General features: G+C 44.3%; 2 protein-coding genes across 3 annotated transcripts; one reads left to right on the plus strand and one right to left on the minus strand.

The window, feature by feature from the left end:
- Window positions 1-1,737: 1,737 nt before the first annotated feature.
- Window positions 1,738-22,335, minus strand: CLHC1 (clathrin heavy chain linker domain containing 1). Of its 2 annotated transcripts, none has more exons than XM_069954190.1 (12): window positions 22,048-22,335; window positions 17,593-17,806; window positions 17,307-17,494; window positions 16,208-16,347; window positions 15,801-16,002; window positions 13,067-13,179; window positions 12,041-12,125; window positions 9,176-9,282; window positions 7,127-7,301; window positions 6,198-6,400; window positions 4,464-4,643; window positions 1,738-2,115 (listed from the first exon to the last, which is right to left on the minus strand). In XM_069954190.1, the coding sequence occupies exons 1-12, from the start codon at window positions 22,134-22,136 to the stop codon at window positions 1,919-1,921; spliced, it is 1,893 nt and encodes a 630-aa protein (XP_069810291.1). In that variant the 5' UTR covers window positions 22,137-22,335; the 3' UTR covers window positions 1,738-1,918. The 2 variants fall into 2 exon arrangements, with proteins under 2 accessions (XP_069810291.1, XP_069810292.1); XM_069954191.1 differs by lacking the exon at window positions 22,048-22,335 and adding an exon at window positions 21,549-21,786.
- RPS27A (ribosomal protein S27a) lies at window positions 22,103-27,223 on the plus strand. Its single transcript, XM_069954192.1, has 6 exons — window positions 22,103-22,145; window positions 22,253-22,317; window positions 24,738-24,792; window positions 25,449-25,534; window positions 26,289-26,420; window positions 27,035-27,223. The coding sequence occupies exons 2-6, from the start codon at window positions 22,270-22,272 to the stop codon at window positions 27,182-27,184; spliced, it is 471 nt and encodes a 156-aa protein (XP_069810293.1). The 5' UTR covers window positions 22,103-22,145; window positions 22,253-22,269; the 3' UTR covers window positions 27,185-27,223.
- Window positions 27,224-27,380: the final 157 nt, after the last annotated feature.

Genomic DNA, 27,380 nt, shown 5'->3' on the forward strand with positions numbered 1-27,380 from the left:
CCCAAATGTAACCTGGTGTGTAGGTGCAGAATAATAGGCAAGAGGTAGAAAAGTTATAACAGCAGAAGTGAGAGAAGAGAAGCATCTTGAGGGTCCTAATAAAGGTATCAGTGTACTCTACCGGGATAGTGTACTTGAGAGAAGAAGAAGAAACTTTTACTCACGTATCTGACCGCCTAATGCCCTACAATGTCAGGATACCATTCCTATTAGGGTAGTACAAGGCCCCAGGTCCCTGCGCTGGGTGAAGCAGACTTCCCCAAACTTTACAGTTACAGCAGGATACGTAGGCAAGTGGCAGCTTTGTCCTGCTGGGGTCAGTACTATACTCAGGTATACTGCCCTGTATCTTGTAGAAAGTATCCCTGGAGTGGACAAGGTGATCCTCAGAGGACGTTCTTTCCTCCTGAGGGGTCTAGCACTGCATGCTAGCGGTGACAACTTGCTTAGGAATAGAAAAAGGGTCCTTTTGGTCCCGTTCAAGGGGCCTGACCTAAGCCAGGCCCTGGCTTTACTGCAGCACGAACTGTCTCTGTGTTGCTCTCTCTCTAGTGACTGAAACTAAACGACCCTCCCGCCAGGAACTAACCTCCCTTTATAGGGACAACTACACCTCCTTGTGATTGGTGGGGCTGTGTGTGTGCTAATGAGAAGAGAGATGATAGGGTAGAAAAAGGAAGGAAGCAGGCCTACACCTGTAACAGGATGAAAAAAAAACACGTGACAAACACAGTTAACCCAATATCTCCTTCAGCTGTGCTCAATATAAGACAGACATAAAGTACAACAGCGACACTTAGTGGGGAAAACACACAGTACATCTTGACTTCATCCCACAGTAGGAACCTGAGTGAGTTACTTTGCCCAGGGCAATAAAGAACTTAGTGGCATACCAGTGCTGGGACACTACAAGTCATGAATGACAGATGATGAACTGAGGCAGAAAGGACAAGGTAGGGAAGACTGGACCAGGAGAAGAGGGGCCAAAGAGAAGGAAGAAAAAAAGCAACTAGGAGGAGAAATGTCAATACCATGTCCAATAAATTCAGCTGAACAGATGTCAAGACTAGTGGTCAGGTCAGCTAAAAACAACTACTATGTTGTCTATGTCCTCCGAAAGTGAGAAACGTAAAGTAAAACATCAGCTCAAAATCTGCTGCTATAAACTTTTCTAATCAGTTTCTTATTTAGTTCTTTCTGCATTGTCTTCTAGACTATAAATGGCAGATTAAATGGTCTGTCGTTTCCCATCATCACATTGCAGGGGTCCAACCTCTGGAACTTAAAGTGTCACTGTTGTTAAAAATTTTTTGCAAAAAATGCAAAAATACACCAAAAAATGACTGTGACACTTTAAGGGTCGAGGACTCAATTCTCGCCTCAGAACAGCTGCTGGAGGTGACAAGTACAGTGCTTGGCCATATCTGGCTGCTGTCATAGATAATAAATGGATCTGCAGTCATGGATGCGCATTGCCTCGTCATTGTGATGGGAGAGTTGTTCCTTGTGTTGAGACTGTGGGGGTCCCAGAGGTAGGGAACAGAAGCCAAGGTCAATCTATTCAATAGTGGTGGCTGGGTTATCCATAGGATCGGCCATCAGTGCCTGATAGATGAGGTGCTGAGACCCTTCATTTGTTATTCAGCTGCATCGACACCTATACACAGCTAATGGTGACAGAAACCCTGCTCCATCTACTGTGTAGTGCTAGTGTGAATTACTGCAGCTCAGCTCCAATACATGTAATACAGTATCATACTGTGCCATTTTATTACCTTGGTATAAAACACACAATGCAATTATAAATAAAACTGAAAATGTGAAAAAAATGTCCACAGCTATATCCACTGCCTATGCTGCAAGAAAAGAAAAAGCACAGGTCGGTGCTAGTGCTCCCTCTGCTGTCAGACATCAGGCATTACATATAGATATGCTCCATAATTTTTGCATCCTCATCCTTGGACAAAATCTCCACAACTCCATCTTGTGATATGACGATAGACTTGATCTTCTCAGACAGCTGCCTGTAGTCATTGTCGGAACATTCCTCAGCAATTTCTACCCAGCCTTCAGGGGTGCAGACAACGTCATTGAGGATGACTTGCTCTAAAGCCGCTTGACATAAAAACATATATACACATTTTATTACTAGATTATAAAAAGACTGACGCTTAATATTTAATATCATGAATTATATTTATATAGTTTGCAATATAACTTAGTAAGGATGGGTTCACACTGCCGTCCATCTGTTTTCAAATGATTACGATGTTTTTGTATACGTTAAAAAAAACGTATACAAAACGTTTTGTTTTTTTTAATAATGGAAGTCAAGAAGTCAATTGATTACCTGGTCCCTATAGTGATTCAACAGCTTATGTAGAAATTACATATACATATACAAATATATATATATATATATATATATATATATATATATATATATCAATAAGGTAAAGCTCATGTTTTCTGAGGAACCAGATGGCCACAGATATGTGTCAGTTCACCACTACTTTGGCATGTTACAACCCAACCTCCTGGCAAGGAAGTACTTAAAGGAAAGGGGGTTGTCCAACGAAAATCTTTTTCTTTCAAATTAACTAGTGTAAGAAAGATATATAGATTTGTAATTTACCTCTATTAAAAAATCTCAAGTCTTCCCATACTTATTAGCTGCCGTATGTCATGCAGGAAATGTTTTATTTTCAGTCTGACACTCTGCTCTCTGCTGACATCTCTGGCCGAGACAGGAACTGTCCAGAGCAGGAGAGGTTTTCTATAAGAATCCCCATAGAAAACTTCTCCTGCTCTGGACAGTTCCTGTCTCGGCCACAGATGTCAGCAGAGAGCACTGTGTCTGACTGAAAATAAAGCAACATTTCCTGCATGACATACGGCAGCTAATAAGTATGGGAAGACTTGAGATTTTTTAATAGAAGTAAATTACAAATCTATATAACTTTCTTACACCAGTTAATTTGAAAGAAAAAGATTTTCACTGGACAACCCCTTTAAAGGGGTTATACACAGGAAAGGCCATGAATAGTTGATCAGTAGGGTACACATATCTGGCACCCCGATTGGCACCAGAAATAATCCATGTACAGGAACGAGAAGCTGTTTGTAGTAGTGGCACCAGGCTACTAGAGTACAGCTGCCACTGATGTGGGTGTCATTTCATTTCATTCCTTCTCTATGGAGATAACAGAGTGCAGCACTCTGTCCAGCCATTCTCTATCCACAGAGGACAACCCAGTCATCCAGCAATTTATAGAGAATTTACAACAGTCTCCAAAGAGAATCTCTGCTGCAGGTGTGACCATAACCTTACCTTCTTCATCTCAATGGCCTCCTTCTGTCACTGATAAGAACACTATATAAAGTGCACATTCAGATCTACTTTCTAGGGCAGCACAGTTGCTCAGTGATAGCACTATTGCTGTGCCGCACTGGAGTCCTGGGATAGAATCTTACTGTGGACATCATCTGCAGGGGCGTAGCTAGGATTCACGGGGCCCCATAGCAAAAATTTGTAAGGGGCCCCCCTCCCCTACACACAACACAAAGCACTGCGCGTGTATATATATCTGCTTTACTGCTGGTGTACTGATAACCCCTGACCTCTGCAAGGAGCTCTGCACATTTTCTTTTCCTACTTGATTGCGCAGCTGGAGAACAGAGGTCACATGTTATCAGTGCAGTGAAGCAGAGATCTCTGTCTTCTGCTTGTTAACCCTTTTTTGTGTTGCAGCATGTAAGTAAACATTGGGTCACTTACACACTGCAGTACATAAGGGGTTAAGCAGAAGGACACACTCTCTTACCTTCTCCCCCGGGCCCCCCTCCTGCACGGGCCCCATAGCAGCTGCCTACCCTGCCTCTATGGTAGTTACACCATCTGCCAGGAGTCTGTATGTTCTGTGTGTGAGGTTTCATCTATTCTTGCTCTTTACCATACCATACCATACCATAAATACCAAGGGGGACATTTATGAAGACCTGGTTACTTGTACTCGAATCTGCGCCTTCTCCCTGGCGTACGCCCTGGCCGCAGACTTCATAAATCTCAACCTAAGGGTACAACACACACACGGCATATACGCTGCTTATTTACTGCTGCGATATGCAGCAGATACGCAGCAGATTAGATCTAAATAACTGAACACAGCATCAAATCTGCTGCGTATACGCTGTGTGTATGTTTGTACCCTAAGAGTTAACTGGATTCTATACGATTGACCCCAGCATGCATATGAAGCAAGAAATGTAATTGATGTAAGTGGTGACAATCTTTGTACTGCGCTGTGGAGCATGTCAGCACCATAACAGAAAAAAATATACAATACTCCTAAACCCTTATTCAGTGCTGTTTTCTTTTTTTGGAAGCAAAGAAGCCAATTTCTTTTATATGCAGATAATTATTATATCCTTTCTCCATTGTTTGGGTGTATATTACCACTCACCTTCTCCACACTGATATATACTTTCCAGCAGCTGAAACCCATACTCCTTATGATCTGTGCAGAGCAGGGATAGCACCGCCTGCCCTACAGACAGTGCTGCCGGTTTACCATTCCACTCTTTGGTCAATCCATTGATGAGTTCGGCAGTGGGGCACTTCTTAAGTAAAAACAAGTAATCCTCTGTATGGGGAAAAAAAATGCTCAAGGTTGTATAGGGCTGGAATAATGACGATTTTAAAGGACGCTACGAATTTAAAGGGATACTACAGCGAAAATCTTTTTCTTTCAGATCAACTGGTGTCAGAAAGTTATATGGTTCAGGGAAGAAAAAGAGTGCCGCACCGACACAGTGAGGACCCATGTGTATCAGATACCTGCACGCGATGTTTTTTATGCAGCCGAGAGGCACTAGCGTCAGGCATAGGTGTGAGGTGCAGCGCTCTTTTTCTTCCATGAATCAGAAAGTTATATAGATTTGTAATTTATTTAAAAATCTCAAGTCTTCCAGTACTTATCAGCTGCTGCATGTCCTACAGGAAATGTTGTTTTCTTTTCAGTCTGACACAGTGCTCTTTGCTGACATCTTTGTCTGACACAGGAACTGTCCAGAGCAGGAGAGGTTTTCTATGGCAATTTGCTGATGCTCTGGACAGTTCCTGTCTTGGGGCTCATGCATACTGAGCAAAAAAGGCGGATTTTCGAGCTGATTCCGCTCAAAATTCCATCCGCTTAAATTGAGCAGTGCATTTTTCAATTGTTTTTAATGGGCTTTGCCCTGCACTTTTCACACAGAATTTCCCTCCGTAAATTTCCGTTGCGGATCCGCTTTTCACCCAAAGAAGTGACATGTTAGCAGATTCCGACGCTAGTACCCGCTCATGGCCGTGTGCTTTTCCGACGGGTCCATAGACATCACTCTATGGGTGGGCCGATTCCGCTATCCGGCGAAAGAATTCAGAGTGGGTTTACAGTACTGAATCCGCGTGGATGAATTCCGTCGGATTCCGTCGCTAGTACCTATCCACCCGTGCCATAGACACCATTCTATGCATGAGTGGATTCCGCATTCCACCGAAAGAATAGACATGTCAATTCCTACACCTACAGAATGCCCACAGAATTGCCCACCTACAGAATGGTGTCTATGGAGCCGTCAGAAAGGCGTGCGGCCGTGAGCGGGTACTAGTGACGGAATTTATCCACGCGGATTCCGTAGTGTGAACCCACCCTAGAAGAGGAATTTCAAGTAGAAATCTTTCCTCTTCAATTCCTTGTCTTTTGCTCAGTGTGCATGAGCCCTAAAAGAGAGAGCACTGTGTCAGACTGAAAAGAAAACAACATTTCCTGCACGACATACAGACTTGAGATTTTTAAATAGAAGTAAATTAAAAATCTATATAACTTTCTGCCACTATCTTATCATCTGCCTTGTACACTGAAACCCACACTACAGTAAAGCGGCCAACCATATCTCTCCCGAAAAAAGCCAAACACGGCCAAGGGAGCCGAAGGGGCATGATGGCTGGGTGAGCAGCTTGAGGGAAATTTCAAGAATGTCATGTTCATGAATGTGTATTTTATCCCCGTAGCAGCTTTAGTACGTTGGTTATTTCTTCACAAAGTAATATATTATCAAGTGAGCAAAAGCAGATGATGCTCTATTCCCTTTTTCCCTCTGTAGTTCAAAAATACAAGTAAGAGTTAAAAATAAAAATCTGAAAAATACTGCATTACCTAATAAAAAGCGCTTGCTTTGATAGGTGTAGTCGAGGGCTCCTTGGATCTGACCTTGTAAGCACATACAGAGGGCAGCCTTCCGCAGGCTAGAGCATTTTCGGTAGATCAGCTGAGCCAGTGCCAGGCATGTGACCTTGTGGTATGGCTCTCTGTCTCCATAATCCGTAATTACATCCCCAAGAGATTCAGAAAATGTTATCCTGGAACAGAGATGTCGCAAGCACGATAACTTATGTAAATCACATTGAATTGATAAGAAGCCATTATGGTCCAGTGTAAAATAAAGCTGATTTTATCCCCATCCCCATGATCTGCTTCTCTGACACTATAATATATCCATCGGAAATAAATGTATAAGTAAAAGGTGTATTTTTATCTCTTAAACTGCTTTTTTGCCAGTTTCTATGCTCCAGGAAGTGTGTAATCTCAGAGGGAGACCTAGAGATGCAGAGCTGATTCAGCTTAGCATCAGTGCTCCCCATCCTCACTTCCTGCGAGAAGCAGCGGTGCCAAGCAGAATTTTTTGGCTATTCTTCAGTTTGCATACAACATATGGGCCTTATGAGGTCATAATATGTCTTACCTTTGCTGAGTTACCCAGTGAACAACAAGCTCCATCTGACTGTAGGACAGAGCACACCATAACAGGATTAAAATATATAATACCCCTAAACCCATATTCAGTGGTGTTTTATTTTTTTGGAACCAAAGAGGCCATTTGTTTCCAGTTTCTAAGCCCCAGGGGAAGTGTGATATCTCAGACAGAGACATAGAGATGCAAAGCGGATTCAGCTTAGCATCACTGCTCCCCATCCTCACTCCCTGCGGGAAGCAGCGGTGCCAAGCAGAAGTTCTGCAATCACTCCCCCCCCAATCTTCAATTTGAATACAACATATCTGCATTATGATGTGATAATATGTGTTACCTTTGCTGAGTTACCCAGTGAACAACAAGCTCCATCTTATCGTAAGACAGAGCACATGTTATAGCCTCCAGTGTAAGAGCTGCATTGACAGGATGCTTGGCTATATTGCTGGATTCCATAAGAGCTTCAAAGAACATCATCAGAGGGGAAACATCGTCCTTACCAGCTACAACAGCTGAAAAAGACAAAGTGGACAGGAAATCTAGTGGTATTATTTGCCCAGTGCAGTCCATTAAATTACAATATCTTCAAAAAATGAGAACAGCTAAACACAAAGGAATTATTTTACTTTATTTTTGGAACTCTAACTGTAGAGATACTGATTTCGGGTGACAGTTATTAAAAGTCTATATGAGGAGCTGCAATTTATATGGCTGTTCTCATCTAGACAGCCCCCTCTCTGTTATACACCTGCTGTGTAGCGGAATGTAGACTGGTTTGTATATTAGAGTGTAAGCTCTTGGGAGCAGGGCTTCTACACGTGTAGCCTGTGTTACCATGAAATGTTTTGCCGTGTTCATGGTGAGACTGGCAACATCTGTATCGTACATTGCAATGCAAGCTCTAAGGAGTGGGGTGTTGTGGTGTACACTAGATTGTAAGCTCTTCAGGGAGGTCATGTATTATATATTAGCCTGTAATCTCTTAAAATGAGGAGAAGGGCCTGTATTAGGGTGGTATTACATGGGCCGAGCAGGGCCCGATAATACCTGTAAACGAGCAGCGATCTGCTAGATCGTTGCTCGTTTACTGGACCTATTACACGGCCCGATAATCGTTTGACAAGAGCTGCAAGGACATCGTTACCGATGTCCTTGCAGCCCTTGCTAAACTACCATACATTACCCATCCACGTTCCAGGGCTGCTCCTGCGTCCGCTTCTCCCGGGGGTCCCGCGCGCTCTCTAGCGTCACAGCAGCCTGTCAGCTGGTAGGCCGCTCAGCCAATCACAGGCCGGGACCGCCGCGGCCTGTGATTGGCTGAGCGGCCTATCAGCTGACAGGCCTCTGTGACGCTAGAGCGCGCGCGGGACGCAGGGAGAAGCGGACGGCAGGAGCAGCCCTGGAACGTGGATGGGTAATGTATATCGTTAGTCGCCGACCACGCACCGCTATTACACGCAGCGGTGCGCGGTCGGCGCCCAACGAAAATAGGTTCTAACCTATATCAACGATCAGCCGATGATCGTTGTCATCGGCTGATCGTTGCATTTATTACACGGAGTGATAATCGGCCAAATCGGGCCAATTCGTCCGATTATCGTTCCGTGTAATACCACCCTTAGTCTGCAAGCTCTTAGGAGCAGAGATTGTACTGTATATTAGAGTGTAAGCTCTGTGGGCAGGACATGTACTGTATATTAGATTGTAAGCTCTGTGAGCAGGACATGTACTGTATTGTAAGCTCTGTGGGCAGGACATGTACTGTATATTAGATTGTAAGCTCTGTGATCAGAACATGTACTGTATATTAGATTGTAAGCTCTGTGATCAGAACATGTACTGTATATTAGATTGTAAGCTCTGTGAGCAGGACATGTACTGTATATTAGATTGTAAGCTCTGTGAGCAGGACATGTACTGTATATTAGATTGTAAGCTCTGTGAGCAGGACATGTACTGTATTGTAAGCTCTGTGAGCAGGACATGTACTGTATATTAGATTGTAAGCTCTGTGAGCAGGACATGTACTGTATTGTAAGCTCTGTGAGCAGGACATGTACTGTATATTAGATTGTAAGCTCTGTGAGCAGGACATGTACTGTATATTAGATTGTAAGCTCTGTGAGCAGGACATGTACTGTATATTAGATTGTAAGCTCTGTGAGCAGGACATGTACTGTATATTAGATTGTAAGCTCTGTGAGCAGGACATGTATTGTAAATATTAGCTTGTAAATGCTTAAGAGGAGGTCTCACAAACCAGAAAGAGTGGAAACTCTTGGGAGCAGGACATGCATTCTATGGACACTGTACCTAAGGCCATATTCACACCTCTTGCATTATAGACATTGCTGCATCTGCTCTTTCTGTCAGCTTCTTTCCTTACCTCTGAATCTCTCCATGGTCTCCATGTTCCTGAGGATTCCCCTGGGGCTGTTTGCGGCACAGACTGCGGCAGCTTTGTACTGACCATTAACAAACAGCTCATTAAACCTGTGAGGACACGAGTCAATGTCAGAGCGGCCGGGAGAATAACACGCTGTTCAGATGAAGTCACTTATCACCAGCCACATGGGCATCGCAGTTAATAAGGTTAATTGGCTCTACAGCGGGTTTTCTTTGTCTGAAATAGTTTGTCTTCATCCCAGGAGAAAAGAAATGTCTGAAATAATAGTGATGTTTTCTATAATAATTTACATAGGGCATCCTTTCTCAGACCTATCAGCAGTATGCAAGGAAGGGGGCTACTGCAAGACCCTATCTATGCCATAGACGTTACATTTCAAAGGGACTATTCAGGATTAGAACTTAATAAAACCATGGCTGCTTTCTTCCAAAAACATCGCCATACTTTTTCTCAGGATGTCTGTGGTATTATATTTCCATTTTCATTTTCTAATCCTGAATAACCCCTTTAACCCTTTGAGGTCCAGACCCAAAATGACACAGTGGACCAAGCAAATTTTGATCTTTGCGCTTTCGTTTTTCCCTCCTCCCCTTCTAAGAGCTCTAGCACTTTCAGTTTTCTATCTACAAGGCCGTGTAAGGGCTTATTTGTTACAGAAATAGTTGTACTTTGTAATGGCGTCTTTCATTTTACCATAACATGTATGACGGAATCCCAAATATATTATTTATGAAGATATAAATAGGTAAAATCGTAAAAAAGAATGCAATATGGTAACGTTTGGGGGGTTTCTGTGTTTACGTAATGCACTATATGGTAACAGCGACATAATACTATTATTCTATAGGTCAGTCCGAACACAACCATATGCAGGTTACACAGATTCTCTAATGTTATATATATTTTTAATGAAATCCTTTTTTTTGGCAATTAGTTATTAATAAAATGGGCCTATTGTGACGCTTATAACGGTTTTAGTTTTTCACCTACGGGGCTGTATAAGGTGTAATTTTTTCCACCATGATCTCTAGTTTTTATTAATACCATATTTGTGAAGATCGGACGTTTTGATCACTTTTTATTATTTTTTTTTTTACAAATAATGTAACATAAAATCAGTAATCCGCGCACTTTTCCCTCTTTTCGTCTACGCCGTTCACCGTTCACACTGACGCTTGTTATATTTTAATAGATCGGACAATTATGCACGCTGCGGTATATTATATGTTTATTTATTTATTTTTATATGTTTTATTTATATAATGGGAAAGGGGGGTGATTTAAACTTTTATTGGGGGAGGGGTTTTGGGGTAGTGTGTTAGTGATTTTAACTGTTTTTTTTTAATACATTTTAAGTCCCTTTGGGGGAATGGTACATACAATACTTTCATTTTCTACACTGATCATTGCTATGCCATAGGCATAGCATTGATCAGTGTTATCGGCGCTCTGCTCATTGAGCCTGCCTGTGCAGGCTCAGTGACCAGAGCGCCCATCGGACCGCACGGAGGCAGGTGAGAGACCTACAGCGGTCCGTTTTAAGGAGTCACACTGCGGGGGTCCCGATCGGTAAGTTACAGGGGACTCCTCCTGTCACTTACACTTAAACTTAAGCGGCGTTTAAGGTGTTAATGTCACGCTGCAGCGTGTCATTAACGGTGAGGTGTCGGCTGCTGATTGCAGCCGGCCCCCACCTGCTATGAAGCACGCTCTACTCCGGAGCGCGCTTCATAGCTCAGGAAGTAGCGGTACCTCCCGGGTCATCTGGGCACAGACTTCCAGGACGTACCGGTACGTCCTAGGTCGTCTAGCGGTTAACTAGATACTGACATATGTCTGATTGGTGTGTGTGTGTGGGGGGTTTTACTGCCAGGACTCCACCCCTCGAATAGATACTGTCAAGGAAGTCCCGATCCCGGCCAGTGATTGGTTGAGCGGCCTGTCAGTTCAGAAGCTATAGTGGCGGTTCCAAGAAGCGAGCTGAGAGCAGAAGACCGGGGATCGTGGAAGTTTAAGGGCAGGGGCTGCACAGACATCACTAACAGTGTCCGTGCAGCCCTTGCTAAATGATTATTGAGCCATGTAATAGGTTCGGTACGCGAGCACCAATCTAGCAGATCAGCACTCGCTTACAGGAGGCATCAGCCCATGTAATAGGACCCTTAGATTTCAATTTCTCAATCCCTCTATTCTCAGATAGATAAGCTGCCGCCAGAGGAGTTTGCAGCAGTGTCTCCTCTTCAGAACACATAAACCCTTGCTCAAGCCAAATGTTCATGTGTATGAAGGGGCTGTGTTCACTAATTTGCCAGAATAGATGGGCAGTGTTGTGTGGCTATTGGTAAATGCATGGGGGTTAAAATACCCCTATTCTAACAACCCACTAAATAACTCAAAATGAATGTATTGTGAGGGAAAGAATCATTATGCCTTCCTAATGACTACATCCCTATCATCTGTAGGTTGTTTCTCCCTATATAGAGCAGCTTACAGTACTGTTCTTTATATCAATGGTCCTGACAAACACTATTCATCTTTAAAACAAACACAGCAAACCCTATATGTTTTGTCAGGCTGGCATCCTCAGGGGTAAAGTAAATCATGTATTGCACACAAACAGATGTAGCCGTTTCGCTGCTGATCTGTTAAATAAAATATCTAAATAATAGACTTCTTTTGGGACAACAATGCAGGTCTCAGATGCTCAGTAAATTAATTCACAGGATTAAATAGTAATAGTCTGTATTGCTTTATTGTCATATAACTGTTTTAGGGTGAATTCAGCATGTGGAGTGGGGGCCGAGCAGACCTCATTCACTAGTTATATAATGAACACAACGTTACCTTTCAACATATTCCAGCAAAGCCTCCGCCTCCTGGCCCTTCCGTGGATCCAGATCCTCAAATACATTTGTGGAATCAGCGTCATCTACAGGACAAACAAAGTGAGGGACTGTAAAGCTGGATCTATAGAAATATGAGTCTCCTTCCAAACACTGCTCATGTCAGGAAATAAGACTAACATCTGTACAAGGTGATTTAACGTAACCTAGAGTGTTCCTTCACAAGTGCATGGTGAAATGAGATTAAAGGCGGTTTTCTCTTAAATCAACTGGTGTTGATTTGCAAATTACTTCTATTTAAAAATCTTAAGTCTTCCCATACTTATAAGCTGCTGCATGTCCTGCAGGATGTTGACTTTTCTTTCCAGTCTGACACACTGCTCTCTGCTGCCATCTCTGTCCATGTCAGGAACTGTCCAGAGCAGGAAAGGTTTTTAATAAGGATCTGCTGCTGCTCTGTACAGTTCCTGACATAGACAGAGGTGGCAGCTGAGAGCACTGTGTCAGACAGGAATGAATACACCACTCTCTGCAGGATATACAGCAGCTGATAAGTACTGGAAGACTTGATATTTTTAAATAAAAGTAATTTACAAATCTGTATAACTTTCTGACACCAGTTGATTTGAAAGAAAACATTTTTTGCTGGAGTACCCCTTTAACTAACGAGAATATGGCACAGACACCACTGGAGAATGCAACTTGTAGAGAAAAAAGCGATTTATAGTAAATTAGGGACAGCAGGTCTTACTGTACTCAGCAAGGAGTACTGCATAATTGATAAAGACATGTTCACATGCTTCATATTCTTTCTGCAGCTTGACCTAAAAAAGATGCATGTAAATCTTTTACACGTGATACTAATTTCCATGAAATGGACAAAACATGCAGCGCAGTTAACAAAATGTACCGTCAAAATAGCATGAGTGTACTTCATGTATCATAGATGAATGACACTGCCCAACCACACATCTAGGCTACCAGTAATATAACAGATTATATAATGTAATACCATGATGGTCAATACCTTTTATTTCCTTCTTTACCACTACTTGTGCTAATGTCTCATGAAGTGAAAAGCTTTTATCCGATTTTGCCCAGGAGGCAATGGTGTCTGCGATAATTCTTTTCTTTCTGTAACTGTGAGGGAAAAATAAAGAAAACTAATAAATGCTTATTGGATCAAAAGTCATAAAATCTGCTGGTCTGATCCTGGCTCAGTTATTGGGACAGGAGGTTGTGTGTGGCCACATTAAAGCGACTCTGTACCCACAATCTGACCCCCCCAACCGCTTGTACCTTCGGATAGCTGCTTTTAATCCAAGATCTATCCTGGGGTCCGTTCGGCAGGTGATGCATTAATTGTCATAAAAACAACTTTTAAACTTGCAGCCCTGTGTCAAATTGGCGTGGCCTAGAGTGTCTGTGCCCTAGGCCTGCACCGCCTCTCCATTAGGAATGCCCCTGGAAGGATTTCTGCTATTCATCACTTGTCTGAACACTGCACACTGTCTGAACACTTGTCTGAACACATGTGTTGGATCGTTAAGGCACCTGTGCAGTGTTCAGACAAGTGGTGATTAGGAGAAATCCTGTCTGGGGCATTCCTAATGATAAAGAAAGTGGAGAGGAGGGATGGAGAGGTGGTGCAGGTTTAGGGCATAGACACTCTAGGCCACACCCATTTGACACAGGGCTGCAAGTTTCAAAGTCGTGTTTAAGGACAATAACTGCATCACCTGCCGAACGGACCCCAGGACTGATATTGGATTAAAAGTAGCTATATGAAGGTACAAGTGGTTTGGTGGGGGAGGGTTGGTACAGATTGTGGGTACAGAGTCGCTTTAAGGATGGGAAGGAGTTTCTGAATGGGATAGGCCATCAATTTCTGGTTGGGTGGCGACATCTGACTGATCAGCTATTTAGGAGAGCTACAAGGATCAGAGCCAGAAACCATAAGCCATTCATTGTGTAGTGGTCACACCAGGTTACTGCAGCTCAGATGTCATTTGCTTTAATGGGAGCAGAGCTACAGTAACCAGACATCACTACTACACAATGAATGCTAAATGGCTTCTGGCCCCGATCACTGTGTAGTGTAGGTGTCTTGCTCTCCTGATCAACTGAATGGCGGAGGTGCCATTCAGTACTCCGCCCTCCAGCAATTGACATCCTGTCCCTATGATAGCCCATGAATCATTTCAACCTGGGAAACCTCTTCAAGGCTGTGCTGCAGGGCTGAGTTCAGATGCAGCCAGTAATTATCGGTGCCAGCGTCAGCTCGGACCACTAGTGCTGACGCTTCACCGATTACATGCTGCACCTGGAATTAGAGTTGCAAGTCCCGATTCACCTGCAAATATCATTAGCGCAGCTGTAGCTGTGGCCGAGCACAGTGAAGCCCATTCAGTGCTGTTTAAAGGGCACCTTGCAAACTCAGTGCATCAGTAACCCCATCTCTCCTCACATGCAATCTATGGTGCTATTAGTACTATACTGTGTACAGTGCAAACCACCTTACTATCACTGTGAAGGGTTAATCTGATAAAACATTGCACAATGGATAGATACATGTTAAAAAATTCACATAAACACCACATTTACTTAAAGTGTCACTGTCATTTTATTTTTTTTGCAGAAATCAATAGTCCAGGCGATTTTAAGAAACTTTGTAATTGGGTTTATTAGGCAAATATGCCATTATCTGCATTCAAAGCCCCCCCCCCCTTCTCTCTCTCATCCACTGCTCATTATCAGGAAATCTCGACTCTTTTACATCAGTCAAGCCCTGTCTGTTCTATGGAGACGGGAGGGGGAGGAGGGGGGAGCAGATAGCCGAAAACAAAGGATTACATAGCAGGGAGGTCAGAGAGGTCAGAGCTGATGTCAGAGGAGATAGCCCAGTGATGTAGCTGTAAATTAACTCTTTGTTGTCCTGTTTTGGTGCCTCATCTTCCTCCACCCCTCCCCTCTCCATAGACAATCATGAAGACAGGGGGGAGAGCTTCAAACTGCTTTTTCATTATAAAAATGCATTTTACAGCTAATAAACCCAATTACAAAGTTTCTTCTAACATCTCCTCTGGGGGCCGCACACCCGCTGCGAAATCATTGAAAAGTTTTACCAGTAAGGGGATACAAAGTTTCTTAAAATCGCCTATACTATTAATTTCTGCAAAAGAAAATCTAAATGACAGTGACACTTTAAAGGAGACCTGTCACCCCCCGTGCCGTGGTGACAGGCTCCCGACCCCCAGATAGATCCCCTTATACTTACCCTATGTCGCTGAGTCCTGCTGCCGGAGCCGGTCCCGGGACGGAGATATCCCGGCGAGAAGCCGGCGCGCGTGCTGTGGAGATGGGTCTGGCGTCCATAGAGAATGAATGGAGCCGTGCGCGCGCAGCAGAGATGAGTCCGGCTCCATTCATTCTCTATGGACGCTGGACCCATCTTCACAGCGCGCGCGCCGGCTTCTCACCGGGATATCTCCGTCCCGGGACCGGCTCCGGCAGCGGGACTCGGCGACATGAGGTAACTATAAGGGGATCTATCTGGGGGTGACAGGTCCTCTTTAAGTCCATAAGGACAACATTTTTGTGGAACAGTACAGTCCTGGTGCGTATCCCTTTAGTTCATCAGAGTTACATTCTGTAGTATAAAAGAAACCCACAGACTGTGATGAATAGGATACATAGTACAATCCATCTGGATGACTATGGGACTAGCAAATCCCACTACATCCATATTTTATTAGAAATACCTGTCCAGTAATTTCTGGTTGACTAACTCGGCCTCTTCTCTTTCCTGTATGGCAGTGCAGAGCTTGATGTCCAGTTCCAGCTTCCTCTGGATGGGAACGTACTTAGTCTTCATGTCAGCTCTTAGTGCACGCTTCTTGTCTTCTAAGAGCTGCTGGTATTCTATAAGGGCGTCTATGTTCAGGGAATCCTCGATTGTCAGACCTAGAAGATGAAGATGTTTAATACACTATAAATATACTAGACACTAACAGGGAGATTTATCAAGCTGTATTATAGTAAGATTCTCTTATACATACATCTTATACAGCTGACATCCTTGGTCATCCGTTCATAGTACTATAGGTCATAAACTATTCATACAGTTTTACAACTATAACCTTATAGACCAATGGAGGGCAGAGGATACCTGGAATGGGAGCTGAGGGGCCTATGTCATTCTCCGGTGGTCCTGCTTCTTTTACTGGAGGGGTCTTTACCCTCTTTTGATCCTTCAATTTCTGTATTTCCTTTTCTATTCTGATAGAGTCTTTATTGATTATCTCAATCCTAGAACAAAATAAAGATATACTAGATAAGATTTATGGAACAGTTTATGTGTGAATGCACAGGAAGTGTTGAGCGAAACTTGAGAAATGCTGTTGCATGGACTCGAGCATGCTTAGGATCATACATTCATATTGATTGCTTCAAATTTATTGAGATAACATGGACTACACCATAGACATTTGGGACATGGCATACTAGAGCTATTTCCCCTCATCCCCAATCAGTGGCGTAACTACCACCACAGCAGCCATAGCGGCTGCTATAGGGCCCACAACATCAGGGGGCCCATCCCTGCAAAACACCGGGCCCCCTGAAATGTCATCATACTACCGAGGGAGATGCCTGCTATGGGGGACATTATGTACTGTGTGGGGTAGGATACTAGGGAAGATGCCTATTTTGGGGACACTATCTGCTGGGGGGGGGAGGCGAAGGGAGATACCTGCCATGGGGGGCACTAGGGGAGATGTCTACGATGCAGGACACTATCTACTGGGGGGATACCAGGGGAGATGCTTAATATGTGCTATCTACTGGGCACAGGGCCAACAAATGGGGATTACCTACAGTGGGATGGGGAAGGCAAACAAAAGTTTGCTCTGGGGCCTGGACCTTTCTAGGTATGCCCCTGGGGCCAATGATAGATTCTATGCACCCACTGAGACATCTTTAGCCACTGCCCTTTGTGTCTTCTTCATTTCTGTCATACATGTTACAGGACAAGAGTCACAGTAGTGTATGGCTTTAGCATCTTACCTGACAGATCTCACCATTGCACCCCTGTTTTTTGGGCCTTCCCTTGATGTCACGGTGCTTTTGTGTTCATATTACTGTGTTATTCACATGGCCAAACCTTTCCCAGATGGCAGAGAAAGGTCCCTAAGGACCCTCATGATACCCATATGCCCCACTACTCCCTGCCATTGACCTTTACTGCCCCTATACATTACCAGTATCACCTGTCCTCCAGCTCTGCTGCCCGCTTCCTGTAGTACATCAGTGTGGTGGGCTCAGATGCCAGTCTCTTCAGCTTTGTATGGACATGAATTGCATTGATTTCTCCTTGCTTGGTGGCATCGATGAACTCATCGTACTCCTGTTTGATGGCAGTAAGGAGGCGTTTATAGTCGGTGCAATAGTCAATGACCTGGAAACAAATGTCAGGCACCAAGAGCAATGGTAAGTTACATAGGGACGGCAGATAAAGCACAGTGTACATGTATTTTATAGCGTCATGTAACTCACCTCATCAAATGCCTGTCTATGGATGATATACAGTTGTTCAGCATCAAGCTGACCTGCAGCAGAGAGTTTCTCCACCTCCGACTTTATATTCTGCTCAATGCTGGAAAGAAACTGCTTATCCCTGGCGCTGGTGATGGGGGGGAGAACGGATGGTCTCGGTATTCCATGGGAAGACGTCCTGAGTCCTGTAGATGCATGTGGTGCCTGGTCACGCCTGGTTAAGAGACATAACAATAGATACAAAGGGGGAGATTTATCAAACATGCTGTAAAGTGAAACTGGCTCCGTTTCCCCCTAGCAACCAATCAGATTCCACCTTTCATTTTCCAAAGAGTCTGTGAGGAATGAAAGGTGGAATGTGACTGGTTGCTAGGGGCAACTGCACCACTTTCACTTTACACCATGTTTGATAAATCTCCTTAGCCCACTGAAGTGAGGGAGGACACTAAGACAGTGACAGCTGCTGCTGATTACTATCTCCCTCTCCAACAGTGCCCACCCTGTGAACCCCCGCTCCCGAGCCCCCCCCCGCGGCCGTAACCAACTCCCCCCATGCTCATCCATGGCCACCCCCGCCACCCGTGCTCACTCATGCCCCCCCCCTCCCCCGGGCCGTCACCGAGCACGTACTACTGGTGCATAATACTACTAAGCCGCCACCAGCCCTCCTGTCTTCCCATCCTTACCGGACAGGCCAACAGCCCAGGCGGCAGCCCTCAAGCCCCATCGCCCCCCCCCCCCTTGCCAATCACCTGCAGCCGTCCCCCGCATAATCCTCTGCCTCAACTCTGCTATGTTACTGCCTCAACTCTGCTATGTCACTGCCTCAACTCTATGTCACTACCTCAACTCTGCTATGTCACTACCTCAACTCTGCTTTATCTTGTGGATATCAGTTCTGCCACATTATGGACATAAGCATTGCATGATGGGAATAAGCATTGCATGATGGGAGATGTAGTTTTCTGGCCAGCGCCATCTTGCATAAACATCGGATTTTAGAAAAACTTCTAACTCAGGAATGGTAGCAGCTAGAAAGACGGGAGATGGCTCAAAATACTCAGGGGGGAAGGGGGGGGGGCTTGGTGAGTAAGATCAGCTTGGGAGCATTTTATTTTTTAGCTCTTGGGGGAAATACCCCTTTATTGGCTAAAGCTTTATGCCCTCCTTTGGTCTTTTTTTTTTACAGGTTTAACTGCAATTACAGCCTCAAGACACTGTTTGACTAGGGACCTATTCACATAAGGGTTCTTGTGTTTTTGAATGCAGGAATGGCATAGTCTGCAGTAATATTCTTGACTCCTTCAGATTTCTTTTAGAACCAATATAGCTGTCATTGATACATTATGAACACAAGCCATGATCCAAGTCTGACCGGAACCTAAAGTGAAATCGCCTTTAAAGAGACAATAAAATTAAAAAGTTGTCTTTTTTATACTAATGCTTTATGCATTAGACATTATATGATAGTTTTTATTTTTTCTTGCTCAAACTTTTTTCTAAATATTGCAGTTCACTCAATGCCCACTGGATGTCAGCAGAGTGCACACTGCCAATGGAAAAAAATTCCAATGTTTCGCCTACATTTTCTTTTTCTGATCAGAGTTGGATACTAAAACTTGTTATTTTCTGACTTTGTTATTATTTTTCCACATTTTGTACATTGTTATGGGGGTGTACATATAGCCTGGGGTGTTCTTAACAGCATTTAGTGACATGCTTTACAGCAAGACTCATGGACATAGACCACAATAGACAGACTATTCCCTTCATATGTAAAATATTACTGAGCGTGCTCTGTGACCTTTGAAAAGGTCATTCCACAGGGAGCTGCTATTGTCTCCTCTATCTACTGGTGTCACATGTTGCTGCAATGCTGTACAGATCACTTAACAGCAGCCTCCTCTTATCACTAGAGACACAACAGGAAGTCTCAGATTAGTTTTAGCCCCAGTGGTGAGAATGAAAACTACAAGATCTCAGGATTATTTTATACTCTACGTAGAAAAATGGAAAATTATAAAAAATGTCACCAAAAATTCTTTAAAAATATGTTTAACAAAAAAAGATAATTTAACAATAAGTCACTTTCTAATGACACATTCCCCTTAAAGTGTATTTATCATAAAAGAAAGCAACAGGGGTTGTGATTGCAGTTTTGCAATATACTCAAAATATTTTTTTTACGTTTTCTATGTTTAAATTAACATTATACAGATGGCCAAACTGGGGTCCATGCTGATATTTGGTCTTTTCTTTGTTAGAAAAAAAGAGACCAAGTCCTAGTCCATGCAAGGAAAGACACCTGTCCATCAGGCAGGTTGTATATCAACTGAGGGCCAATAACTTTTTTAACAAATTTTATTAAAGGGGTAGTCCTCTCTTAAAGGGGTAGTGCGGCGGTAAAAAATTATTCACAGAATAACACACATTACAAAGTTATACAACTTTGTAATGTATGTTATGTCTGTGAATGGCCCCCTTCCCGTGTCCCACCACCCCCACCCGTGTACCCGGAAGTGTGGTGCACTATACCACCTCCTCCTTCTTACTATTATTACCGGGTGCGGCCCGCTACTACTCCACTTGCTCCTGACTAAACGTCCACCATCACACAACAAACCACCTATGGTGAGTTGAGTTTTTTCTTTGTTCATGAGTGCATTATACATACCTGATCCGTGCCGACACGCTTCTGTGCCAAACGTAATCTTCGGCCGGCCTACCCGAACACCTCCGATCTTCCCGAGTGCCGGCCGCGTCATCAGCTGCTCAGCCACTTCCGGGTACACGGGTGGGGGTGGTGGGACACGGGAAGGGGGCCATTCACAGACATAACATACATTACAAAGTTGTATAACTTTGTAATGTGTGTTATTCTGTGAATAATTTTTTTACCGCCGCACTACCCCTTTAACAGCTATGCCACTGTATAGTTACAGAGGTTTTGGTGCTACGTGACCGGAGAGCTGACCATACAATGCAAGCACCCTCACATACTGAATGTGGACGCACAGCAGCTGTGCACATGCGCAGTGAATAGAAACGCCTAGTGACTATATATATATATATATATATATATAACATTGCTTTAAACATAGAAAACAAAAAAAAGTATATGGTATTGCAAAACTGCTTGCAATCACAACCTGTTAATTTTTTTTTTTTTTTAAATCACGATCCTCTTTAAAAAAAAAAGAAAAAGTTTTGACATGTCCTAAATCAGGGAAGGGGCAGGAACCATTGGCCCTCCAGCTGTTGCAAAACTACAATTCCCATCATGCCTGGACAGCCGTACATAAAACCTACAGTGAAGACAGCCTCCTATAGTAAGGCAGAAAAGACTGTGTGCTGGGGAGTGAAGCGCTTAGACGTGTGCTTCTCCCAGTTCTAGCAGTTAGAGCCAGGAGAAGCAAAAAAAACAAAAAAACATTGAGGCTTACACCACAACTTTCTGTCGCCGCCAAGAAATGTTAACTATTGATTGACAGATGGGGTCTTCGGGATTGCAAACAGCATACTGTGTGTATGGCTATGTACACACATTGCATTTATGGTGCTTTTTTTTGCAACTTGTGCTATATTGCCACAATTCCGTCAATTTCAGTAAAATAATAAGAGAAGCCCATGCAATAGATATTGGCTGCATATTATACAAAGAATATGTGGACCAGTGCAGCTGAAATGCTACAAAAACACACAATGTGAACACCGCCTGATTATATCACCATATGGCAGCTGCTAATAGATGCTTCTGGAGACAGAACAGAGATCCTTTCTAAACTGCCTACCATAAATCCCCTCTAAGTACAGCACAACTGCTCTGCGGTGGCTGATAACAGAGAGCAGTAGCTGGTACACAGCTGTGCAGCATATATACATGATACATAGCTCAGATCTGGCCTCTGTAGCAGCAGACACAGATACTGACCCCCCTCACCCCTCTGCCCTGTTACCTGGCCATGCCTGTCACTCATCTGAGGAGTCTGCCATAGGGATTTGTATACAGACTCTCGTTACTAAGGGCCGTCGCTAGGGGCGTGATCAATGGAAAAAAATCAGAATCTGGACGCAGGTGTATCATGGGAATTGTAGTTTATAGTTTTTATTCCAAGGATGGGGAACCATGGGCCATCCTGCTGTTGCAAAACTACAATTCCCATCATGCTGGACAGCCAAAGCTAAAGCTTTGGCTGCCCAATCATGATGGGAATTGTAGTTTTGCAAGAGCTGGAGGCCGCTTGTTTAACATCAGCGCTGTACGGTACAATGACTTCAAGTCCCACGATCCCTTGCGCGCGTCAGGCCCCCTATAGCTTTTATAACAAGTGTAAGGGCACAATTCAGTGTAATGTCGCCTTATATCACACGCCGAGCCCCGTACTTGGAGACCCCGGCCCCGGTCTGTCGGTTTCTCACTCTACATAACGTCTATAAATCCATCAGGCATCTCACCGGACAGCTCTCCCCGCCCCCGGCCCTGCTCGGCAGCTAGGAAAACCCCGTAGCCGCCGGAAGGAGGCCCTCTCTCCAGGATCCGCCATTAGCAGGAGGTGAGTGTGGCGGAGGAGCTCCGGGGTGTTGCGGGTTTTCTTCGGTATAAATGCGGCTCCGGGCTGCGTTATCTACGTCTTTTATAACTGCGTTTAATGTTCTGCAGGTGGATCCGGCGCCAGGATGCAGATCTTCGTGAAAACCCTCACGGGGAAGACCATCACCCTCGAGGTGTGTGCCGGGGCGGCCGCGCATGTGCTGGGGTGGGGGGAGGAGGATGGCGGTACCGGGAGCTGACCGCACCGTGTGACTGGAGACGAGAGGCGGGTGTGAGTGCGGGGCCACGTGGGTGCAGGCCGCACGGTGACACCGAGGACATGGAGCCTTATACTGTATCCAGCTGCAGCAGGAGGAGGACTACTACTCCCAGCATGTCCTCACAGCTGAAGGCTGCCCACATGTCATAGAGAAGCATGTGTTCTATAGAAGGTGATAGGACCCTGCTGACCACCAGTAAGAGAAGCTGCAGTGCACATCATGGATCTATTCTCTATAGTACTACTACTCCCAGCATGTCCTCACAGCTGAAGGCTGCTTTCCACATGTCATAGAGAAGCATGTGTTCTATAGAAGGTGATAGGACCCTGCTGACCACCAGTAAGAGAAGCTGCAATGCACATTATGGATCTCTAGTACTACTACTCCCAGCATGTCCTCACAGCTGAAGGCTGCATAGTGACAGGGCAGGGTGCTGCTGTCCACATGGTGTGTGTGTTCTATAGAAGGTGATAGGTCCCTGCTGACCACCAGTGAGTGGAGCTGCAGTGCACATCATGGCTCTTCTCTATAGGACTAGTGTATCTATCAGAGCTTAGTGTTCCTGGAGGTGATGGATGGAGTATGTGCATTGCTGCTTCATTCACCTGAGGGATGCCATATATATATATATTTATTAGTGGGTTAGCCCTGTAAAGCCAATGAGTGGTGGTTGGGGGGCTTCAGTCTCAAGATTGCAGGGACCCTCCTATATAAGATGTTATGATAAAAGCCCCTTTAGGGTAGCTTCACATGTACTGTATCGCTGCGTTAACGGTGCGTCTTTAACGCTGCATTTTTGGTGCGATTTTCACATGCGAGTTTTGATTTTCACATGAAAATCATGTGAAAATCAAAACGGGCATGTAAAAAAGGCATCGTTAAAAACGCAGCGATACGGTACGTGTGAAGCTACCCTTAAGGTCCATTTGCACAGTTTTTAGCTGCTTGGTTTGGGCTTTGCTAGTGGCTTTAGGCTCCTTGTGGGCTGCATTCCCCAGCCTGATGAGCAGTGTAAGTGATCGCTGATCTGCTGGATCTCTGCGCTCACTGACTGAGCCTATTACACGGCAGCAAGGACTTAATAAATAAAGCTTATACATACCTTCATCTTGTTTCTGCCGCTGGAACTTCAGAGCTGGTCTCTCAAGTGACCGTCCGCTCAGCCAATCATTGCAGCGTCTGTCCTGTCTTGGCCAGTGATTGGCTGAGCGGCCTGTCACTTGAGACCGTCTCTGAAGTTCCAGCATTGGCTGCGGGCAGAAGCAAGAACAACACTTCCCGGTTTTACATCCCGCTTCTAGTATGTATGTGACTGCGCCATTAACCCCTGCCTGTCGGAGCATACTTTACCTCTTCCCCGCTCCGGCTTGCTCCCGGCGTCTTCACGTCCTGTTCAGCCAATTAGTGGCGGCAGTGGACTGATTGGCTGAACGGGACGTGAAGACGCTGGGAGCCTCTGAAGGAAGCCGAAGTGGGCAAGAGGTAAAGTATGCTCTGGCCGGTGGGGGTTAATGGCGCAGTCACATCCCGCTGCAAATATGTATCCTCATTGAAAGTCATTGGCACAGGATCCGCAGAGGATTTTGCTGCGAATTCACAGGGTAAAATCCGCGGCGGGTCCACCCGTGTGAATTTACCCTGAGATAGCCTTCACACGTACCTTTATCGCACAAAACTCGCATGAAAGTAGCTGCGTTTTTTGTGGTGTTCAACTCTCATGCGAAAATCAAAATACTCGCATGTAAAATAATCGCACCAAACACGCAGCGACACAACACATACATTGATTTGATAGCAATCCGTATCGCTGCTGATTTATGTGCCAGAAACTCGCAGCGATACGTGTGAAGGCACCCCAACACTGTAAATCGCCCATTTCAGTGGAAGATGACTTACAAAATGCATTTCCTATAAGAGGCTGCAGAGTGGTACTGAACCCTAACCAGCCTGTAACACCTATGGGTAGTATGTTGGCATGGGCAAGAGATGCTGGTTTAGATGTGGAAAAGGCAGATTCCTGTCTGCAAAGCGGCATGTTGGTGCCCGAAACCCTGTATATCTGGTAATGAGGGTTTGCATGAAGGGACAGTCACAGATGTATTCTGCTACTCACTATGGTGGAAACCTTAAAGGAGAAGGTGTTATAAGGGGTTGGTGTCTTCTCTAAAAACTGATCACAGAAATTCCCACAACACTTGCATCCATATTACACTTGTGTGAAAGTGTCCTTGCTCGGATTGTTGTGAGTGCTTTGTCTTCTCCTGTAGTATGTGTATACTCCTGCCTGCAGACGACATGTTCTTTAATCCAGTTATGACGTCTTTCTTCTCTAGGTTGAGCCCTCTGATACTATTGAAAATGTCAAGGCTAAGATTCAGGATAAGGAAGGTGAGTTTTTTTTTTTGTTTTTTTTTTTTTCTTTTTCTTGCTTTGTGATAAACGATAGAAGCCAAAGATTTCCTGGAAGCTTCGACCCTCCAGCTGTTGCAAAACTACAATTCCCATCATGCATGGACAGCCAAAGCATGATGGGAATTGTAGTTTGCAACAGCTGGAGGGCCAAAGATAAAGTGAATGTTTCATTGTGGGTGATTACAGCTGAGAAGCTGCTTCCCTTCCCTCCGCTGTCAGCACTGCACTAGTAGGAGCGGGTCAGTGGGAAGTCACTCGGCTTTTATATTGTACTAAAACGCCAACAAGGAAACCTCCTATTCATAATCATTTTTTTTGTGCAACCAACAAGGCCGTCCTTCCTATGACATGACAGGCTTTGCACCAAAATACGTTCCAGACACTGGTGTATTTACATGAGCGGTGGTTGTGCACGGTTAGATGTCCCTGCCTATAACTAGTAGTTGCACATTAGATGTTAGATGTTAATGCTTTTCCCAGCCCCTATCTGATAGCTATTCCCTACCATGTGCATAGAGGGGAACTTTGTAAGATGAATAAACTCCTTTGAGCGCAGGCTGATTAGTTTTGAAGGCAGTCTGCTATCTTTTCATATTTTGGGCATTTGTTGATGTCTTCCTATGTTTTCCCAGGTATTCCTCCTGATCAGCAGAGGTTGATCTTTGCCGGCAAGCAGCTGGAAGATGGCCGCACTCTCTCTGATTACAACATCCAGAAGGTTGGTTTACTGCTTTTTTAGGGGGAGAAAAACATTTGTGATTTTTTTTAATTTATTTTTTTAAAGGGATTATCCAGCGCTACAAAAACATGGCCACTTTCTTCCAGAGAGAACACTAGGATTGCAGGTTTGGGAATATTCTAGAACAGGAATGAGGGAACCTTCAGCCCTCCAGCTGTTGCAAAACTACATTTTCAACAGCTGGAGGGCTGAAGGTTCCCCTTCCCTCTTCTAGAGGCATAGACATCCAATTGTCTCCTGCCAGTCCACAGTGTACAGTGATGTCTGGGTGCACATTATCAACACAATACAGAATGTCTAATAGTTGCTAATCGGCTTCCAATGGTCTATAAAGATCATCTATACAGGATTTCCAAAGTGTAATGGGACACATGGTCTTCTGGCATTTGAGATAACAGTTCACTAACAACTGGGTGGAAGCAGATGAGCAAAACTCTGCTGTAGATTGTTTAATCTGCATAAAATAGTGCTGCTTTCAAAGAGCCTTGCTATCTTCCTGGACTTTTCCAGGGTACTTTGAAAGCAGCTGAAATGTATGCAGGGTAAAAGTCACCCGCCAAGGTGTAAGCCTGAACGTTTGTCTAATAATTGGATGGATTTAGATTTGCTGTGTAAAATGACGCTATTCTGAACTTGAAATGATGTGCATTTTAGTGGAACCATTGTTGGCCAGCTTGCTGACAATAAAATCATTGGCATATTCTGATTGTCTGCTCCTTCTGTTCCTTTACAGGAGTCCACCCTGCACTTGGTGCTGAGGCTCCGTGGTGGTGCTAAGAAGAGAAAGAAGAAGTCTTACACCACACCCAAGAAGAACAAGCATAAGAGAAAGAAGGTCAAGCTTGCTGTGCTCAAGTACTACAAGGTGAGTTATTGGAGGGTATAACCCCTTAGAGGAATGTAGTAGATGCCTAGTCTGCACTAATTTTAGACTGGTTAGTGGGTTCATAATTGTAGGACACAAAACTATAATTGTAATGAGCATTAAAGGGGGTTTCTGAGTATTTAATGTTGTCTGATTGGTGGAGTGCTGACAGCCCCCACTGATGAGCTGTTAGACAGCTGTGGCTCTGCACCATCACTAAAGGAAACAAGCCAAGGCTATCTGGTGGTTGTGTATATTTTGGAGTCACAGCTTAGCCAAACGGCTGATTGGAAAGGGTTTGCACCCTACTCATATATTGATGGTGTATGCTAGGGAACCTTGGCTCTCCAGATGTTGCAAAACTACAACTCCCATCATGCCTAGACAGCCAAAGCTTTGGCTGTCCAGGCATGGCAGTTGTAGTTTTGCAACAGCTGGAGAGCCAAGGTTCCCTACCTGTGGTGTATGCAGTGGATAGGTTATCAATGTGAGTTGACCAACAAACCCTTTTTAAATGTGATTGTAAAGTGGTAAGCTTCCAAACCTATCAATACCCCTTATCTGCCATTGATGCTGTTATTAACCTAATACATTTTGTATGTAAAATCTTACAGGTTGATGAAAATGGAAAAATCCACCGCCTGAGACGTGAATGCCCATCCGATGAGTGCGGCGCTGGAGTCTTCATGGCCAGCCACTTTGACAGGCATTACTGTGGAAAGTGCTGTCTGACATACTGCTTCAACAAGCCTGAGGACAAATAAATTTACATGTGTTAATAAAAAGTCCACCCAACACTTCAATTGTCTCTTGTTTGCCATTTTAAATGGTTAAATCACAATCCATTTGTTAGGATTTTTGCAGTAGACATTTTTAGCAGTGTCTGGAAGGAAGTCCTTTTGGTTATAGGTGGAAGAACTGAATTTTAGGCACTAGGGTCTGATTTTTATCTTTGCACTA

Source organism: Dendropsophus ebraccatus, chromosome 15 (assembly GCF_027789765.1).
Source record: "Dendropsophus ebraccatus isolate aDenEbr1 chromosome 15, aDenEbr1.pat, whole genome shotgun sequence".
In the NCBI taxonomy this organism is placed as follows: domain Eukaryota; kingdom Metazoa; phylum Chordata; class Amphibia; order Anura; family Hylidae; genus Dendropsophus; species Dendropsophus ebraccatus.

What these genes read in the sequence shown, in the direction of transcription:
- CLHC1 (XM_069954190.1), bottom strand. Translation starts at nt 22,136, where the DNA reads ATGGCGGATCCTGGAGAGAGGGCCTCCTTCCGGCGGCTACGGGGTTTT. An exon ending in GCAGCAGAGCTGGAGGACAG is followed by an intron (nt 16,348 to 17,306) that starts GTGATACTGGTA and finishes ATTTTGTTCTAG; the next exon opens with GATTGAGATAATCAATAAAG. An exon ending in CCCCTCAGCTCCCATTCCAG is followed by an intron (nt 16,003 to 16,207) that starts GTATCCTCTGCC and finishes TTCATCTTCTAG; the next exon opens with GTCTGACAATCGAGGATTCC.
- RPS27A (XM_069954192.1), top strand. Translation starts at nt 22,270, where the DNA reads ATGCAGATCTTCGTGAAAACCCTCACGGGGAAGACCATCACCCTCGAG. An exon ending in GGAAGACCATCACCCTCGAG is followed by an intron (nt 22,318 to 24,737) that starts GTGTGTGCCGGG and finishes TTTCTTCTCTAG; the next exon opens with GTTGAGCCCTCTGATACTAT. An exon ending in CTGATTACAACATCCAGAAG is followed by an intron (nt 25,535 to 26,288) that starts GTTGGTTTACTG and finishes GTTCCTTTACAG; the next exon opens with GAGTCCACCCTGCACTTGGT.